Source organism: Molossus molossus, unplaced genomic scaffold, assembly GCF_014108415.1.
Source record: "Molossus molossus isolate mMolMol1 unplaced genomic scaffold, mMolMol1.p scaffold_m16_p_11, whole genome shotgun sequence".
Taxonomy (NCBI): domain Eukaryota; kingdom Metazoa; phylum Chordata; class Mammalia; order Chiroptera; family Molossidae; genus Molossus; species Molossus molossus.
The window spans coordinates 81,913,250-81,934,734 of NW_023425346.1; the positions used below are offsets into that span (position 1 = coordinate 81,913,250).

Below are 21,485 nucleotides of genomic sequence, written 5' to 3' on the forward strand. Positions count from 1 at the left end.
TGGGTACAAAGGAATTTGGTCCATTTAAGAGATAAAGTGTCACTGTCCTTAAGATGTTAAAGATTCTGCCTTGTTAATAAGTTAGTAATTTTAATGTTTGCACAAATTCTATCGTGCCCATGTCAAATACAGATGTGTAATAATTTGTGAGTTCTTTCTCAAGACCAAATCCACAATTTAAGTAATAAGTCTTCAAATGTCTTGTTTCTTTTAAACCCTATTCAAAAGGTATGCAGAGAAAAGAAAGACTTCAAGATTCTAATGTGTTTTCATAGCTGAAAGATTTAGTTGAGAAAGCAGGATGAGGGGACGCAGGTGCCAGACATTGTGTAGAATTTGCACTTATGCTCCATTAATTGCCAGCATATCTTCTTTTCCCTTTTCCCTCCCCTCTCCCCATTAAATCCCTCTGGAAAACAGCAGAGCAGCAGGCCCAGACTGGTACCCAGCAGCAACACCAGGAGCAGAAGTAGCCAATTAGCCTCCAGAATACAAAGAGGGAGGAAAAAAAAAAATGATGCAGTTACCTAGCAACCAGAAAGAGCAGAAACAGCTGTGTAGCAGGCCCAGGCTGGTACCCAGGCAGAAACAGGATAGCCAATTAGCACACTGTATTTAATGCTGATGTGGTTTCCTAGTAACAGGCTGTACAAGTCTGTGTGTTGCATTTTCTCTCTCCCTTCCTTACATTTTCCTCAATCATGCACAGTATTACTATTTGCCCTAATTACTGTTTCTCCATTGCTTCAGCAACCATTATTTTGTCCCCAAAGAAATTGGAAGAACTCAGAAAAAATCTTCCGTAATGACAGTATTTAGTTTCAAATTCAGATTAGTTGTAAGCTTTGAGACACTAAACAACAACAAAGAATGAAAAAAAGGCCAGCAAATCGCCTTCTGCCTAAATTTCTAAGTATTCTATGGTACCTTTTCTACATGCTAATATTTACATGTGGATAAAGCAAAAAATATTTAATAATGTACACTGTCATTTTGCCATTCACCATTTTTTTCGAATAGGCTGAATCTTGTGTACTCGAATTTATTCATATTGATTTTCTGACACTCTGCTGAACACTAGGAACATAAAATGTCTTACTGCCTATATCAGTGAAGGAACATGTACCTTTTGTTCCTCTTTTAAAAATACTAACACTAGTTTTAATAGGTTCAAGACCAATAGAGACTTCAATATGAAGAATCATGATTTCATTTCTACAATAGAAGTTGAGTACAGGCAAAACGTGTGTATATCCTATAGTAAGGGGATTCAAACACCATGTTATAAGTTTATAAACACACTAATGAATTCCAGTGAGGTAGAATTAAATCACGTGAACACACAAAATGAAAACTGACAACATTTAAACAGGACTACTGCACAGCTATTCTAAAATATTTCCTACTTCATCTTGCTACTCTTATATATACTAGAATATGTACCGGACTCAACCTTTGTCTTGGGTTCTATTCATCAGGGCACAGATTATATAATTTTACATTAGACTCCTAAAACCTCTCTCACTTAACAGTGGCTTTAATACTGGAACAATCTATAGTCCTTCCTACAAATCTCCTTGATATGAAAACAGTAAGGGCTCTCGAGGAAGACTGTAGCACACCTAACTGAGCAATACTCCCCCCATGAAGGAAAAGAATTTTCTCAACTGAGGATAGCTTCTGGCTTCCTGCCCGCAACAAAAGGATTGGTAGCTTTTAATCAACTTTAGCTCATGTAGTAAAATGGTCAAAACTATTCTATCCCAACAAACTTGGAATTTTTAAAAAATTTACATTGTTTGCCTGAAAACAGTATGTGTAGTATTGTTTTACTTTACAGAATTCCATAAATTAAATGTCAGTGATAGTAATGGAAACAGGACACTTTCTGAAGGTAGAAACAAACAAACAAAAAAAACGAAACCCTGGCTGGTTTGGTTCAGCAGTTAGAGTATCGGCCAGAGGACCAAAGGGTCAAAGGTTTAATTCCCGGTCAAGGGCAAGTACCTGGGTTTCAGGTTTGATCCTTGGCACCGGTCAGGGATGTGTCTCTCTCACGTCAATCAATTCCTCCCTCCCTCCCTCCCTCTCCCTCTTTCTCTCTCTCCCTCCCTCCCTCTCTCTCTCTCTCCCTCCCTCCCTCCTTCCCACTCCATCTAAAAAATAAATGGAAAAATATCCTCAGGTGAAGATTAACAAACAACACCACCACAAAAAAACCTAAGTTATGTTTTATAATACCAGATGAGTGTTTTTTAATAATATAAAATGAGTTTTAAATTACATATGCATTTTATTTTGCAAACAATATAAAAGAGGTCTAAGCTGAATGCAGATAACCTTTGAAGAAAATAAAAGGGGAGGGGAGGGGAGGGGAGGAGACCACAAAAACCTTACTCTAACTACAGATACTCTTAAATAACTCAAATAGCTTGACTTCTCATGTCATAAGCTAATCGGGTCCTAACATTGGCAACTGACCATGGGCACAGTGCAGGAAAGGGGAACAACACCATCCCTGGTTGGCCAAATAACCAGCATATCCAAAAATCACCAACTTTTGATTACTTTGAATGGTCTTGCTTCTAACATTTAACTTAAAAACTGCCATGACAATATCTTACCTTTTTTAAATGGTTGAAAAGTTGCTCTTAGAAAATGGAGAGAATCTAGTAGCAGGGGACAGGGACAGGGGAAGTGGGGAGGTGGTGAATGCTGCTTCTGGTTTCCAGCATCCCTACTTGCTTGCAGATTCCTGAAATTCCATTAACAGTCTCCCACATTTGAACATTAAAAATAACAATAAAAGATTCCAGTGTTTTACACTGGTTGATGGATATGTAATCTACCAATCCACAGTGTATTGCTACCAGATCAGCTCTGATGTAAAGGAGGGTAAAAGAAGGCTTCCGAGGCAGGAAGCAGCTCAGTGCAGGAAAATATCAGGTATAAGGTGAGGTATGAGGAAGGAAGGAACCAAAATTTCAGAAACAGGTTTGCCCAGGGCCATCCACTTCACCTCCATTAGGGTGGGGACAAATCGAAAGTGTCTGGTTAGAAACCAGTCTCTCTCTTTGGTACCTGAGTAGGCTGGCAGAGCTTCGAGTCCCATTACACATACACCCATGGTAGGCTAGATTCTTTCCAGACCTAACTTCCTTACATGAGAAGTATGTTCTCTCGTGATCCATTTTCAAGGTTTTTAACTATAATGTCTACTAAATTTATATTGGATACTTTTCAAAGAAAACTATACCATTTTACAAATATTTTTACCTGTGCTTAAACTTTAATTAATTTTTTAAAAGAATTATTACAAAGCTTTTTTTAAAAGATGGGGCTTGTTGGTTTTTTGTTTTTTTTTGGTTTTTTTTTTAATCCTCACCCGAGGACATTTTTCCATTTTTTGTACAGACAGAGTGGGAGGGAGAGAGAGGAAGAGAGAGAGAGAGAAACATCGATGTGAAAGGGACACATCGAGTGGCTGCCACCCGCACGACCAACCAGGGCCGGGGACAAACTGCAACCAAGGTACATGCCCTTAGCGGGAACCGAACCCGGGTCTCTCCGGACCGCAGGCGGGCGCTCTAACCGCTGAGCCAAACCGGCCAGGGCGGCTTGTTGGTTTTTTTGCTTTTATTTTTACATATGACTTCCTTAAACTCCTTTTTTTCCTGACTCAAACAGAATTAGTCCATTACTGTTCCAACTTCAGGAGACACACAAAAAAATATTGCCTACTACCAATTAATTTTTATATCATCTTAGCCTGCATCTTTACAAAGCTCCATTTAATTTTCCTCAAACCTCCTAATATAGTATGTACAGAACAGCCATGGTCATCATGGTCATTAACATTCTTATAATAGAAACGCTTCTGCACATTATCCAGTTATTAAAGGGAACAGTTTTCTTTAAAGGTCACATTGGCCTTCCCAATGTCATTCCTTCGATTGTACAGACTTCTCATGACCCTCCTTTTTCTTCTCTATCAGAGAGGGCTTAACCTTTACATCCTCAAATTTATAAAATTCTATTACTTCCACTGCCTTTTCTGAACTGAGATTCCTCTATTCTCTTCCCTCCTTTGTACCTCCCACCCCAATCCATGCTCTATTCTCTTTTGAGATCAGTTTCCAAATACAATGACTTGATGAAAATATATTTCAGATTTTTGCATCAGAAAGTGAAGTCCTCAGAGATGGGGGAAGGTATATTGTCTCATATAGTGGGTTTTCAATAAATAATGTATGATGAAATAAGTATTGATTTCATGGTTTTACTTTCTCTATTCTTATTTTAACATGTTCATTTACTTTCTGACTACTAACTAGCCATTAAAAGGATATCTGGAATAGGCATCTAACAAAGCCTACATTTATTACCATATTATAATGATAAAATCAATGTGCATGCTGTGTATATGCTAAGTTTAAGATATTCTACCCAATATATGTCTACCTAAGTGTATCTTCATAAATGTGAAGAGCTAGCACGTTGCTAAGTTATCGCATAAAACTAAAAGATTTTTGGAATCATAAAATTCTCCCACCAATTGTTTTCCACTACCTCATTCACACTCCTTCTTTACAAACTCTTTCTCTTAAATCTTGAATATGCTAAATCCAAGATATCAAATGCTCCCATTAAACTCTCTTTACTTTGTGAACTGAACAGTTAATCCTTATTCTAGTTTCCATCCCATAATCAGGGTTTAATGAGTTTCTGCCTCAACACTTGGATAAACATTAGTAGCCATTTGTCTCAGAATATTAAAGACCCTTTAATGTCTTAAAATTGCCCTATTTCAGTTGCTATTGTATAAATTCAAAGATTCTTAACTATGGCACCAAGGAGATCGAAAGTGGTCGATGGGTCCCCTAGAGTTCTAGACTGAAGTATTTAATTTTGTCCTGCTGATATCCCTGACCTTGAATTAGGGCTTCTATTTATATAAAATAGTGTATTAATGCATTGGCACTATTTAAAAACTTGAACAGCATCAATAAATACCTTGCCAGAAAGAGTAAAGCGACTTTTTTCTCTGAATCATCCATGCTGCCTCTGACCACTGACAGGAGCCCCCACTCTCAGTTAACACTGTCTTCGTTTAGCACCCCCATTCTATAAATTGCCTTTCCTGTCTCCTCTGCTGGTCCCTCTGTGGTGTAGCACCTGACATTTATGGACACATAATATCTGTTTATTGAATGACTGAATGAACAAAGTAAATAAGAAGCAAGATGATCTATTAAATAAGATGCAAGCCTAAGTGACAGGAGACATTGGTCAAATTGTAATTCTGGCCAGAATTAAAAGATATAATCTGGGCTAAGACATTTTTACATTTTTGGTCCTCAGTTTCCCCTACATGTGTTAATGTTTGCCTTTCTTATTCCACAGGTATAGGTGCTAACATTTGCCATGTTATTGAGTGTATTAGGACTGTTACAAGAAAGCCTCTCTTTAATTCTAAGGCTAAAAAAATGGTTTAATAGTAATAACCACAGTAATAGTAGCTAAAGGAGTAACAACAATGGGCCTGGAGGTGGAAGACCATTCCTTTGTAATTTCCTTGTTCTGGGTCTGAGTCATTGATAAGGCACTATGTTTTAAAGACCCTTCCAACTTTTATCTATTCAGTAGACACTTAAAGTAGGTTTCTTAATTTGGTATTTAAACTATATGTTTCTCATTTCCTCTTAATAATGGGTTAAGAAAAAAATAGGTTATTAAGTCAAGTAGACTTGGCTTCTTTTCCCTTATTAACTAGCATAAAAGAGCTTGGACTGCAGCAAGAGTGTTTTGTTAGAATCTTGGGCCAGCCACCAAGGAGCTATGTGAGGCTGGACAAATTACTAGACCTCTCTGGACCTCATTTTCCTCATCTATGAAATAAAAATAGTACCTATGTCATTATGTTAATACAAGAATAAAAGGGTTATTACTATTTGTAGAAGACTTCAAAAAATGCAGAGCAAGTGCTTTATATTTGTTAAATAAGTGAAATAAATATATTTCAACTTTAAAGAACTTTCATTACATGTATGAAATAAGCACTTTGTTTGCCTCTTAACCACAACACTCATCTTTTTGTTTGTAATATTTTTAGACACCTTTTCATTTAAAAAATAAACTATTTCCCTAAATCCTAATTAAACTTAGAGATAGTATCACATCTTGATTCATTATGACCTGCCCCAAAGCAGATATAAAATGCTAATTGCACACTTGTATTACCTTTCCACCTGAAAACATCCCTTTATATCCTTCATTGCAAAATATAAAATATCCTCACCACCACCGATGGATTAGACTAAAGCAATCCCAGTCCCTAGAGAGGACCTTCCAAACAGCACATGTGAGAATGTGGCCTCTTTTCTCCCTCCTCTGTGACCAACAACCAAAGATTTCATAGCCTTTGTCCTGACTTTACCACCATGACTCATTCTTACTAATATAAATGTGAACAAGCTTTTATATGAATTTCCATACTAGCAAAGTATGCTCATTTAACACAAAGCATCATTTCAATCACAGGATTTTTTTTTTCATCTCAGAGTGATCAAGAAGAAATGTGAAAAATAATTTTTTCATTTTGTACAGAATCTATTAACAAATTGATTTTTGCTACAGATGAGCATAACTGAGTGGTTTTTAGAAAACTGAAAGTAAAGGTTTCTCCTGCATCAAAATATATGGATTATTTAGCTAATTCCAAGATGAATAAAATTACAATCATAATGGTTGAATTACTGAAAAAGAAAAATATATTATACAAAGACCAGAAAACAGAGAGGGAGAGAAAGGTCTGTAATGGCTTGGCTGCTAAAGGACATTTTTACACTCATGCCAGCACTAAGTGCTCTTCCCAATGAATAAACCATATGTCCAATTTTATATGCTTCCTTTCACCGAGATTCTGCTTCTTCACAATATTCCCTTTGTCCCAGTCCCTGCCTCATCTTCTTCTACCACCCCGCTCCACTGAGTCCCCCATCCATAACTTCACCTCCTTGGGTAACCAGTATTTGTGCCCTAGCAACCAACTTGAACATCTGCTACCTGAAAAAAAAAAAATCACCTCATTGCCTAACATCCTCCAGGGCAAAAAGTTTAAAGGATTCAGCATCCTCAAAAAACAGTCAAAGGGTTTGGGATGAGGAGAAGCATACCTAAATGAATAACACTTTAGAAATTCCTCAACGTAAGTAATCTCACCTTACTAACAAAGTACTCTTTTTTTTAATCCTCACCGAGGACATTTTTTTCATTTTTTGTTCAGATAGAGTGGGAGGGAGAGAGAGAGAGAAACATCGACGTGAAAGGGACACATCGAGGGGTTGCCACCCACACGACCCAACCAGGGCCGGGGACAAATTGCAACCGAGGTACGTGCCCTTAGCGGGAACCAAACCCGGGTCTCTCAGGACCGCAGGCCAACGCTCCAACCGCTGAGCCAAACCGGCCAGGGCCAAAGTACTCTTTTTTATGCAGACAGAGACCCACACATTTTACTTTCTTTCATTTTTGCAACTGGCTCCTTTTCAACATATGAACATATAGAAGAGAGAACATGTATATATAACTCTAGAGTACAAAATGCCAATATTTGCCCTTTTTCTCCTGGATAGTTTCTCACTTATTTTTCCTGTCCCCAAACACTTTCCAACTGAAAGATAAGGAAATATTTTCACTAAATTAAAGTGAGCCCTGCATTAAAACAGCTTGGCTGAGTCCAACCAGAACCCATTTTTCTAAAACTTTATTTCGACATTTGGTCAGTAGCTCTCTCCATCCACTCACTTATATCAGCAGACTCTCCTTGAGTTCCTATCACCATATACCTTTGCCCTCAAGCTTTTACTAGTCCATTTCTCTGATATGTTTGGTACTTCATTTGATTCCATCCCTCATGCTTTTTTCATTATTCTTAGTTCATCCACACCACATAAATTATCACCTTTGCTTTCAGTTTCCCATGTGCCCCATTCACACCAATTCCAAATAAATACTTCTGATTCTCATCCATTTAATCCAAATTAATTCATATTCCCTTTCCCCATTCCCCATCCCTACCTCTGCCTCCCTCCTGTCTGTTTTGCTTTCTTATAGCACCTACTTTTCTCTGCATGCTTGGCTGAGGATGCAAGGTGAGTGTTTCCTGTGTTGTCTTAGAAAAGCTCTGGTCTACATTAGTGTCAACTTCAATGGTCAATGCTTGCACATCCAGTCTCTCCCTACACAACTTGTGTCCATGAACATCATCACCTGCACACTGAGAGTACAGGAGTGAGAACAGAAAAGTGCCTTGCTTTCTGCTGGTATTTAACTTTGGCTAAGTGGCTTATTGCTAGTTTACAAAAAGTTTTTTCTCCTATGAAATCATCACTAATCAATATCAACAGCAAGAGTAATAATGACCACTAACCCTTTGCTCTCTTTTAGTAAGCTCTTACAAGTATTTTACATATCATGTCTCATTTAATGTTCAAAACAATCTAGAGATAAACACAATTACAGATGAGTGAGATGAGACTCAGTGAAGATAAATAATTTATCCAGGTCATAAATCTAGGAAGTGGTAGAGCCAGAACTCAAACCCAAGTCTACTTGCCTACAAAGAAAGCCCTGCTCTCAACCATTCTGCAGTGCTGCCTTTCCAATGATGTGTGGCTTACCTATGTGAACTCCCTATGTGGAGTAGTCCTTACACTTCAGTCCACCATAGGTAAAGTGGTTATAGGTCCTGGGGAACATCCTGAGCTCCACCTAGGTAATCATTGAGTACACAATGCCTCCCAAACAAAGCACCAAATAACAATCACTCCAAAGAATAATCCTTCTGACACAGCTGTTGGGAAGAAGAGATAAGAAAAAGAAGAAAATGCTCTGAGATCTGCCCAAAAAAGGAATCCCTGTTTCCACAGAGCTTTCCAGCCACCATACTAGGCAGGACATAGCCTGTCTTGGTGATAATAATTCAGAAAGGTGTCCATAATCGTGAATTCCACACCCATAACAAAACTCAACATTCTCGCCTCATCCTGCTTCTCTGGTTTTCTGTGGGGAGTGGGAGATGAGTCACAGCTGAAGCCTGGAACACTGCAATGTCTTGTCATTACTTACTGACTTGAGAAGGAAATGACCTTTAGGGCAGTATCAGAGAGAAACAACGCTGACAGTAGGAAGCAATAGCCTTGGTGTATGTGGAGTGGAGAACCTGGATCCAAACTCTGATGAGAAACCATGAGTGGGACTCTGCACCTGAGCTGCAGGGCTCAAAAGTTACATTAGGAAACCTTCCCATGAACTAAGCAAGAGCCACAAGGGAATGAAGTTCAGAACAGGAGTACATGCCTAAGACCTGTGCTTCGAGGAAGCAATGTCAATTCTCATCCTGGAAATCACATGTGGTTCTTCCGTACTGAACAAAGGCACTTCACAGGCCCCCAGAACAGTGGAGCTGAAAGGGGTTTTAAGAGCTACATTATATGACAGATGTGGAGAATGAGGTCCAATGTGGTAAAGGGACACACTCAAGGTCACAGAGCTAGTTAGTGGCAGAGTTAAAACTAGAATCCAGGTTTTCTGCTTTTCTGGCCAATGAACTTTGCCCTGCACATCTCCTTGGTGGCATATTCCACAAACCACCAAAGAGCACCAGGAAGACAAGCCGTGAGCCCCAAAAGAACTTTCACCAGACACTTCCTAGCTTAGATTCATCACCCACTTCTCTCCAACTAGACTCTTACTCTGTTGCTTGTACTTTTGGAGTTTTCCATGTTCAGCTTGTTCTGTACAAGCAGTAGGCAAAAGCCATACAGGCAATGTACACTGTCAGGGACTCATTTAAAACCCACCAATGACAGTAATTGTTCCTAGGATGCTAACACCAAGAAGAGACATCAGCCCTAAGCTTCCATCTCAAAGCAAAGAACAAAGACCAGTTTCAAGAAAAATGCCAATCTCAGCCTTTCTCTGTAAATCCCACTCTTCCAAATTATCTCATTGCTCCAAAGATCAATATGATTCCTGGGAGTCACTACAGAAGTCCTGAGGAAAATATACAGTCCCCATCGGTCCCCACCCGCCCCTACCACACACATAGCAATGTAATCACTTCAGCAACTCCTCAGTAACAAGCTCATTAAAAAGCCATTCTGCCATCTCTCCATAAAGCATGCGCCAGAGAACAATGCAAAAGAGGAGATGCCAATTAATTATAGAATGATCACATCTAATGAACTCTGCAACCCTCCTGCTGTTGGTGACTTTGATGAAAAATCAGGGATGCTGGGAAAAGAGTGAATGGGGACACCCTGGCTACCTTGTTTAACCGTGAATTTTTTCAAACATACCTCCTCAGATTCCAGTGTTGAACAAAACTGTAAAACTACACTCAGAAAAACAGTGAAAGGTGTCAGAAAGTGACAAGTGCATGTATCACGTAGGGCTGTGAGTCACACTACCAGAGCCCCGTTCAGCATCCTCGGAACTGTTTGATCCTATGTGGTTGGCACTGCCTCTGAAAGGACCTCACAGCGAGTGAGGGACAAACTGTGTCCTGTGCTCAGGACCTCTGGAGATCTTAAGGTAACAAGTGAGTCATTTGCTTCCCCACCCAGACCCTCCTGCCTCTCTATCATCTCCTAGTTGGCAGGGATGCCATTTCTCAGAACAAAGAGAAGCCCTTCCCACCAGGAGGCTAAAGGAGCAAAAAGAAGAAGAAACCACGTGCGGCCAACTTGTACCACTACCTGTGTGAGTCCTCTGGTGGGCCTTTAAGTGGGAGCTTTTTGTATAAACTTTCCGGCACCCGTTAAACTGACAGCGGTGCACCCTCTTCTTGTTTTCAGGGCATGCCTCCGCCCCTACCCCTCCTGGTTCACTGTCGCTCTGTCCACTCTTAACTGTCCCAGCTGCCGCCACGGCTGCTGCTGCTGTCGCCACCCCTCCCACCTTTACTGAGCTGAGCGCAGCCTTCTTGGCCACCAGTTTCAACGTCACTGTGCCATCCACGGCTGAGAGAGTTTGTGAGGTTTTGACCAGATGGCGGCTGAGCTCAGGGGACGATGGGGGCGTTAATGAGGTCACTGCGTTGAGCTGGGCCTGGTTGACGGCTGTGTAGCTGTCTAGAGAAGAGCTGGTTGGCTGGAGACTGAGGCAGGTCTCAGATAGCAACTTGTCCCGAGAGAGCAAAATGTCCACTGCCGAGCTCTTCTCGCAGATGGCCGCTTCCACCGGGAGCAGCAGGGGGTCTAAGCGCCGGAAGCTCTCCTCAATGCAAGGGGGGGGAGAAGCATGGAGGAAACAGTCCAAGTCCTCGCCAAAGGTCTCTGAGATCCTCCTCGGCTCTGTCTGTAGGTAGCGTTCCAATTCAAGGCATGTCTGCAGGAGGGAGGGGAGAGAAACAGCTATCAGAGGCAAAGAACACCATGAGGCCACATGCTGACAAGCAGAGGAGGAATATTCAGGAAGACACAGAGAATGGTTTCATGGCTTGTATATGAAATTCTCCTACTGAAAGGTGTGACCTTGTTATTTACTCCTTGAATACTCCTGAAGGGTTCATAAGGTCACATCATGAGTTCAACTACTAGAACTGATGGGAAACTAGAGGCCCTGAAGGGCTATCTCACACCATCAAGATCCCAGAGAACATTCAATGTTAAAATGATCTCCTGCCCCAAATTCCAATCTAGCAGGTGAGATGCTCCAGGTATCCCTAGGAGTTCCCATCTAAGCACCAAGCAGTAGAATTAGACAAGGTTTTCATACCAAGGCAAGAACCCCCATAGTGCAACTGCATTTCTCAAAGAGATGAGCAAGTCACAAAACTAAGCCAATTTTCCAACTTGCTCTGAAGAACAAAGCATATTCACCCAAATTAAGGGGTGACCTAAGGCATAAGCAGCCAGCACCAAGCCCCGCCTTGAACATGGATTCTCTAACCATCAGGAATGAGTATTGTTCAAGAGGAATGCCATTATAACTTGCCATGTATATCTTGATGTACAAGACAAAATTATTCAAAATACAATTGCTACATAATTTGTAGCAAGAAGCCATGAGCCCAATACAATGGTTTAACATCTCTATGTTATAAAAATAAGTTCAAACACAGCTATTGGTCTTGTTAAAGATAAACCCAATCTAATTTCAGCATAAAGCTTTCACCTAGTTAAGAAATCAAGAAAAAGAAACGAGAAGTTCAGAGTTTCAACAAATCTTCATCCTTGGTACACGTAAGTCTGTAAAATGGGTGGAAGCATTTTTATGACAAAAATGGATACTTAAATTCCTAGTCTAAAAGCTCTCCTCACTTAAAAATCCTACTCTTCCAGAATCTTGTATAAAACCATGGTGCTAACTTACACCAGCTTAATTTGTTCCAACTTCTGGGCTTCAACAAAGAAATATTGATGGCAAATTTAAAATGAGACTAGCTCCTAATTTACTGCCTCTGTAGAGCTTCTATGTTTTCAACCAATGTTCTGATTCTAGGCTTTTATCCTGTTAAGAATGTATTTTAATGATATACCTAGTTGTGTTGCATCTGTCAAAGATTTTACTGTGGTGACATTTCAAAAGATTGGTTTTGTAATCAGGCTTCTGGTAAAACTCTGCATTATTGAATAAGAAAACAGATTTTTAGCTATAAATCACCTTCGGGTCTCATCATTTATTGGTTTTTAATAGTATAAACTAATGACTGGTTCCAATCTTCATTCAACACTCATGTCACTAGTGTTCATTCAACTACTGTATTCACAGCAAGGTGCAAGCTTCTCTGTGTGTTAGAAGGAGAAGACAGTAATAGATCCATGTGACACAGGAACAGAATAAACAATTATATAGCGAAAAATGAGATGAATTTCCAAAGCAAGGTGATAGCAAGTAACATAATAAAATATGCTGATAAGTTCTTAGGGGATGAATGGGCAATGAATTCTACACTCTATAATATGGAGGTATTAATAAGGAAAGCTTATTGGAAAAGTAACTTTTGATTCTATTTTACTTATTAATTAAATAATAGCTCTTGCTGAGTAGATTCCCGCCACTTTATATTTAAAAACAGCACTACCACCTTCTCAGGTATAGAAATTTGTATTATCCTCACTTGCCCATTTTCTGAATTCCATGTCTCAAAAATGTCCCTCTCCTTTTTCCATCTCACTGATAGATATTGTAATTTTCTTCTCTCCGGTGTTAAAACCCTCAGTCTTAGCTCCAGTCAATTTACTTCTGAATTAAAAGATCTTACTCCTCAACCCGCCCTCACACCACCCCTTCTCTTTTTAAACCATCACCTACCAAGCACGATGTCTGGCACATGACAGATATATAACATCTATCAAACAAACATAAAGTCAACTTTATAGCATTATTGAATCATTCTATTCTACTCTTCTCTACAAAAATCCATCTTCTAACACCCTATCCTGGACCATGCTGAGGCTAGCAATCCTAGAAATGACTACTAACACATGTGTTCTGGAACACAATTACAGTGCTTCTTTAGCCTTCACCAAAGAGCAGAACCAGACCTTTGAGACACACGTATGTTCCAGGTAAAAATCAGCTGAATCATGGGTTATAAGGGGTACATGAGGCAGTTCCCTGCCTCACATGCAAATACTATTTTGCTTATTTAAAAATTTATTTATTTTTTAATCCTCACCTGAGGATATGTTTTTCCACTGATTTTTAGAGAAAGGAGAAGGGAGGAAGGAAGGAAAAGAAAGAGGGTGAGAGGGGTAGGGAGAGGGAGGGAAAGAGAAGGAGAGAGAGTGGGGAGGGAGAAAGGGAGAGGGAGAGGGGGAGAGAGAGAGACAGAGACAGAGACATCAATTGGTTGCCTCCTGCACACACCCCAACCAGGGCCAGGATCGAACCTGCAACCCAGGTACATGTCCTTGATTGGAAATAAACCAGCAACCCTTCAGTACTCAGGCCAATGCTCTAACCACAGAACAACACTGGCCAGGGTACAAATACTATTTTATATCCCCAGTCACCACTGTCTATAGATAAAGCATTTGCATGTCATGTCCTCTTATGTACTTTGTAGCTCAAAGATTTGAATGTCACTAACAAACTGCTGTGATTATTAAAAAACTCATCTCTCTTCATATTCAGAGTTCTGAGGAACTGAGATATTCTGAACACATTTATTTACATACTCTTCTGGGAGGATTGAAAATAACCTATCTAGTATGCCTATCTAGTTTGAGTCCCAGGTACACATGGGCCACACTAATGATCTAAGTATGAAGATACCTCCCATCACTAAAATGTGGGGAAATCTGGACCATTTAAGAGAAGCTGTCATGGCAATCCTAATGTAGGACATTCTTATTCCATCTGAGAATTAGAGAAGCAAGAGTACCTATTAGGATGTGCTGAGCAGTCCTATGAAATCATTGTGAAATAATCTTTGTATTGAAAAATCTACTTCTTGTAATATCTGCTAGAGATAAAGCTTAGATAGAGAAGATTTTGTCAATCAGAAATTCTTCAAGAGTTTTGGAGATGGAAATGTCAATAATGAAGAGGGTTTTAATGTCAGATTATTTTTAAGCCAAAGAGAAAGTTTGTCTCCAATATATATATTTTTTAATGATTACAAGAACTCTCTTAAGAAATGTCTATGATGTTTAATTAGAATTTGAGGTATCATTATTTACACATAGATTTTAATACTCCTACACAGAGGTATATATAGAAATAAATGTGTATATTCATGTATGAGTCTATATACATATACTGCCTAGCTCTGTCTACGGAAAGAATCTACAAGCAAATACACCCCAGTAGTAGTGTGCACACCTGGCATCGAGATCTTGGCTTCTAAATATCATTATACAATAAAGGAACCAGGACTCCTTGGAGAAATAGTTGATTCAAAGGCTGGGGTAAAGAAAAGATGTGCCTAGAATATTTTGTGGTACCAGACGGTTAGTGTTTATAGAGTGATAGAGATATGTCAAAGAGATTCAGGAGCCATCTTAAAGTTGCTCTGAATGGCCAAATTTGGACAATTTAAACAACAAAAATGAATGATGACAAAAATGGATTCTAACCCATGGAATAAAATTAATATCTATGGGTCCATAGTGATATAAATAAATGAACAAATAAGCAAATAAAGAAGGGTCAGCTCCTCATTACAGTAAAATTATAATTAATAAACATAGAAGGAATGATGGAAATAGAAAATCTCCACTAGATAAACAACAAAATAACAATGGCTACAGGCAAGAATCACCAATGGATGTTTAAATTAGTAAATGGAAGTATAACGAGAAACAAGACATTTGCCTAGTCTCAAAGCATACCTTACAACAAAATATTAATTACAAAACCAAAAAACTAATCATTTTCCTGTAGAGAAACCTGGCATGTACCACCTTAACCATACGATCAAATCTGGCAGCACTAGTAATCGTAACCATGTGATCAAAGTTGGCAGCACTAGTACTAAGACACATTTATATCATGCACCCCTGATATGATAAGCTGATAAGCGCACAACATTATTCTGTGCCATTCCTGCTAAAAATAAATAACCTCAACCTAATCATGAGAAAACATCAGACCAATCCAAATTGAGGGGCATTTTACAAAATAACTAGCCAGTACTCTTTAATAAAAGTATCAAGGTCATGAAGAACAAAGGATTGAGAAGCTGTCATAGACCGAAAGAGACTGGGGAGATAGGACAACTAAATGCAATGAATCCTGGCCTGGATCCTGGATTTTAAAAAGGACACTGTTTGGAAAAATATGTATTTCAAATAAAGGGCATAGATTAGTTCATGGTATTGTACTAATGTTAATGTCATGGCTCTGATGATTGTACTATGATTATGTAACATTGGGGGAAGATGAGCAAAGTATATACGGGAACTTATGTACTATATTTGCAACTTTTCTGTCTAAATAATTTCGAAAGAAAGAGCGAGAGAAAGAGAAGAAAACACCCAACAGCAAACTAGGAGCATCTCCAGATTGTAAATTTGGATACAGAGTTCAAAGATTTACTCTATCCCAGTGACACTCTAAATAGCTAACTCCAAAAGGAGTTGGTAGATCTCAATTTGACAAATTATGTATGTCTGATACCTTACCTTAGAGAAATGAGGGCCTCCCTCAGTCTCACCTAACAATACAATTAAAGTCTCCACCCCCTCAAAAATCCATTAGAGTCAGCAATGGGAAGGAAATGTGCCCAGTGCAAAATGATTTTCTTACTGAGTCACAGATGAGCTTTTTGAAGGCTTTTTGATATCTCAGCTTTGAAATGCATGGTTTCTTCTCCTAGTTTCCTAACAAATATCACATGAAATTTGTTTTGAAATGATCACCCTGAAATCTTTTTAAATACCTTCTCCATTCAGTTCATATTACTTGTTGAAAGATGCTTATTAAAAGAGATAATCCAAGACCCAGTTGAAAAAAAATTTTAAACCTATTACTGCCAAGCCTTGTAGCACAAACTAAGTTCACCAAAATCTCCTTGCTGTTGGGAAGAGGTAGTTACTTTCATGGGATCAAGAAATGTGTAAGAAATTTGGTAATACCGAGCAATGATGATGCCAAGATTGCCAAAATGACTTTTGTTCAACCTGTCCTTATCTCATCATAAATTAATTGAAACTTGCCAGTCAGGATTACAAACATCTCCAGGCACTTTTGCCATTTCCCCTACAACTCTCCCCAAAGGGAATCCTTCACCTATTTTTCCTCTTTACTCTTGCCCATATGCTTGACACATCTTTCATTTTCCCTCCCACTAATCATTTTCACTCCAAGTTCAACATAAAGTCTACCTATTTCAAGAAGTCTAGTCTAGAAAAAAATGGAGTTAAGAAAATACACTGACTGCCAAGTGTTGAAAGCCACCCCTCCTCAATCCTGGACATGAAACAGTATCTCCCAAATGAATCCAGGAGTCCATAAACTGGTGGTATACCTGATTTATTAAGATCATGATCTCCTTAAAAGCAATGATCATAGTAGTTATACCACATGGGTTCTCAAACAATAAAAATAATCATTTAGAGCTAAACTTGTACCTGTTTATTCTCAGATAACATAACTGCCTTAGTATCAGAAGTGATGGAAAGTTGTAAGAGTTAGAACTTTCTCAAAAAATGAGCTAGAATCACCTCACACCATTCCATCACCACCATTATAATTATAGCTATGTTCAATTGGGGCAGACTCTAGTCCAGGTTCCTTAATGCCATCCCTTTAAAACCAAGTGTGTAGAACACAAAATGTTCTAGTTTTATTTGTGTCTTTTCATTTGAATGGAAGACAAAGCCATTGATCCAATATTTTTGCCATCACTCAACAACGCTGTCATTATGAGTAATTATTTGACATATTTAGATCCATGTATACTTGAGTTAGTGAGTCAAAAAATAAATAAATGAAAGAGACTGCATTTTGCTAATATTTTCCTGGAACAATATAGAAGCATTGGAATAAAATGCCACCTATGTTTGTAATCATATTAGTCTTTTGTGGTCTCTTTAGCCAGCTGCCCTTAATCCCAAGTATTTTACCTATTTCATTCACCTAAAATATCCAAGAGTTAAAAGTGCATAAAGAAAACAAACTGGAAAAAGAACACAGATGCAAATTTATGGTGAAATATAGCTTCCTACTTCATGGAAATGTGCAAAGTCAAACTTCTTCTGAGATCAGACCTTGACCTGGTGATGACTATGATAACGCTGATGATGCTGATGATGCTTTTTCCAGCAAGGAAGGGGTGGACTTGGGTTCCCAGAAAGAATGCTCACCCAGGTAATTACACACACAGGTGAACTGCACTTGGCTGCCCATGGGAGCCCCTTCCTGACATTTATTATGTGTGGTTTTGTCACGTGCTATTAACCATGGTGCCATAGTCCCCAGAGAGTCTGAAGTACAGAAACAGGGAGATGAATCTCTTACCTTTCTCCTGGGAGTGTCCTAAAGCTTAATTACTTTTTTATGCTTTGAAATCTTCATATACATCCCAGAGTGAAAATTTCAAGGGACACAAACAAACTACTGACAATGGTAATTTGGGTTTCTTTTCAAAAGTAATCTTCTAAAATACTCGTCCTTTCCTAACTTATTATAAATATTCTTATACTTCACACTTTTTAGCAAAATCTTTATTTCTTTGACCCTTGACACGAACTTGGAAACCTCTATAAAACTGCAAAGATTGGTATTTATGGGAACTGTATGATTTATTTTCCCTCCCAAGGATGATATGATGTAATGGTTCTGACATAGTTCTAGTCTTTTAAAATCAGGTCTGAATTGAAAGATGGGAAACGAAGTGGAGTATATGGCCAGAGTTTTGGTACCATTTTTGTCAAGGGTTGGAGGAGGAGAAAGAAGCACCATGATTAATAAGCTCAGTGAGCCCATGGAAGAACCTCAGACACCAAGCACTTGAACTTTGTCACCCATCTTCCTAGGTTTCAACATTGCAAAGCAAAGCAGTTTTGAGAGGGAGAATCTAACACTGAACCGAACTACGCCAGGGTGGATATATGAACCAGTGACAACAGTCGACCTTATAATATCCAGAAAGTGATTCCTGTAAAAATTTTAAATAAACATTTACTTTTTCTTGACTTTCACTGCCAGAGAATATTAGGGTGGAAGGTTAGGAGAGAATAAATTTAGTCTAGAAAATGTGGGTAAGCAAGTATATGGGATAAGTGAAAATCTCTTACTGCATTTTTTAGCTATTAGGTTAAAAAAAAAAATCAATAGCACACCCCAGAGGTACAACAGTATTACACATCACTCTCAGAACTGCTGAACTCCACAAATCAACTGCGGTACTAGAACCATGTAAGATCACATTCCTTTCTACTGTTTCTCACATCAACCGGTTGCGGGAGCTGAAACCAAATTGAATATTTCCCTCTAGTAATTTGTAGTAACTTCTGAGAGACAATGCTGGTAAAATTAATTGAATTCTAAATAAAGGTGAAAGTTGGGGAAGTTCTACCAAAACCTCTTCAGCGTTTCTTCTCCCCAAATTATTCCAATATAATAGAAAATATGTGTTGGTATATTTTTCCTTGGGGAGGTAGGGAAGGAAGGAGACAAGATTAGAAGCCTGGGAAGAGAGTGGTATCTTTGAAATAAGTGGCCTCAAAAACTCTTTTCATCTTTCAAGGGTTCCTTAGTTGCAGCATATAAAAGAAATCCTCAAAACAACTCAAATTTGAATGAAATGTTAAAGTGAGTTGTAAAGTCACGTGACCTTGGCAGAGATGGGGCCTAGGTGTTATGCTTCCCGAAAGAAAGCTCTGGTCTCCCCACACACCTCCAGCAACTTGGAAAAGCACTGTCTTCCTTTGTAGTGTGTGATCCTTAAAATTAACAGTTTCCACAAGGGACAAGAAGGCCCAGGCACCTAGAGGTCTTTGTATCTTGGTCCAGGGCTGTTTTGCCAGATGTTGCTTTTTAGAACATACCAATCTATTGGTATACCAAGTCTATTATTCTGACTCTACCCACAATTGCTACACCTATCCTCCCTCAGGCCTTAAGAGTCACTTGCTATTACTTGGCCAGTTACTTAAACTGTAACTAAATTCAATCTTCTGGGTGGTCAAGAGATACCACCACTGCTCATGTACAGCTGATTCATATACTTGGGTCTGCTATCACCTTAGGTCCCAACTAAGCCTCTATTTAGCTGAACACAAACGGAGGAAATCCCATTTGTTACTTTATAGCTTGAAAAGTTAAGTCTCGTTAGCTGTCCCTCCTTCAGTCATTACACTTTCATAGACAAAATTAAATGCATGCCTTAAGAGTCAATGAAAAACCATCCTACACTAGAGCAAAGACATAGATCTGGGCTGCAAGTGAGGTTGAAGACAAAGAAATGTAGAAAAAAACACTCCTAAAGGCTAAATCCATCCCTGTGCATGAGAGTGCCAATCAGTCTTTGCTTGGGAAGGAGGGCACTCTGTCCTAGCAACTCATGAGAGCCCAGGGACCTGAGAGAAGGCTTCCCCTCTGAAGAGTGATGGCTTCCCAAGAAAAACAATGGTCCTGACAGTTTTTCTGCTTCACCATTAATTTTCCATAAAGAGCAGTTTTCAAGGGGAGAGCTTGTGTCAGGCAGGGCCTGATGCTTCAGAAACCTGTAATTATTCTTGGCTCCCCACCCCCCACAGCCTCTGCACCTGTGTCAGCTCATGGCACCAGCTGTCCATGTCTTGCCTCCTGCCTCTTAAGAGGGTAGGATGGGGTGGGGTGGGACAGGGGAGATTCATTAAAAACCCAAACTCACATTATTTGCCTCTTCTTTCAAAATGCAAAATCGAAACAAAAATTTTAAACTCACCAATCTCATCCCTTCCCCCAATGGGCCTTGCCAAAGGAAACAAACAAATATTAATCGGCTAGAGAGCCTTCATTCAAACCAAAATTACTGAAAACACGGTAACAGAGAAAGGTCTGACAAGGGGTGATTAATCCTGTTTTACAACCTGCTCTTACTCACCCCCAGCAGCTCCTGTTAACTTTGTACACACCCTCCCAGAACTCCCTGGGCCCCTTTGCACAGAGTGGCCAAGATGGGAACATGCCGAACCTATTACATCATCTCCCCTTCCTCTCCTAAATCACTTACACAGCCTGAATCAGGCTACTGGGATTTTTTTTCTTTTTTTAAAGCAAACTCATTTCATTGACTCCCTTCTGAAACAATGTGATATCCTTCTCAGTTGGGTTAATTAATATACCCTTCCCCCTACCTCCCATAAAAACATATATACTTATACAATTGCTTCTTTTACCCCAAAGCACAGTTGCACACATGTGCAGCAAACACACATATACTCAAAGCTTGGATTTCCCAAGAACAACAGGTTTAGATCCCATTGGGACCCTGGGTGGCAGATGCAATTTAGTGGCTGGTGATCCCAGAGGATATTTTCAAAACACAGAGTTTTCAACTTCCACTGTGGAATTTGAAAGACAATGCAGAGGTGCTAAGAGGAATGTCTGTCCTGCTCCTCAGACTGCAGAAGAGGGCAGCCAAAACAATGAAACTAAGCCCTATGCTGCTTTCTCTGACATAGTTGGTTGTACATTTGCTTAATTTGAGGCATCTGGAATTTCCCAAAGGATTGAAGATAGCTGCATAGGTTTGCCACTGTGCTAAGGAAATGGACTGGCCCTGTGTACAGAGAGGCAGAAAAGAGGGGGTAAGAGTACTGGCCCCAGAGCCAGACTACCTGGGTCCAAACTCAGGTTACAAGACTTATTAGCTCGAATCACTATTGGGCAAGTCACTCAACCCCTCTGTGCCTCAGTTTCTTCATCTGTAAAATAAGATGATAATACAACCTACCACACAGTAGGGTGTGAGAGTTCAATTCCTTAATATATGTCAAGTGCTTGGAACAAGGCCTGCTATACTTACCATGTATGTTGTAGCT

The 21,485-nt window shown here is 39.3% G+C and overlaps 1 protein-coding gene across 2 annotated transcripts in view; it reads right to left on the reverse strand.

Moving 5' to 3' along the window:
* Window positions 1-21,485, reverse strand: part of KLF7 (Kruppel like factor 7) — an 89,014-nt gene that overhangs the window by 35,030 nt on the left and 32,499 nt on the right. The window contains exon 2 of one of the 2 annotated variants that reach the window (XM_036253688.1): window positions 10,963-11,391. In XM_036253688.1, the coding sequence (XP_036109581.1) occupies window positions 10,963-11,391 (429 nt within the window). Of the gene's footprint in view, window positions 1-10,760; window positions 11,392-21,485 lie in introns of both variants that reach the window. The other variant, XM_036253687.1, reaches the window with a different exon arrangement.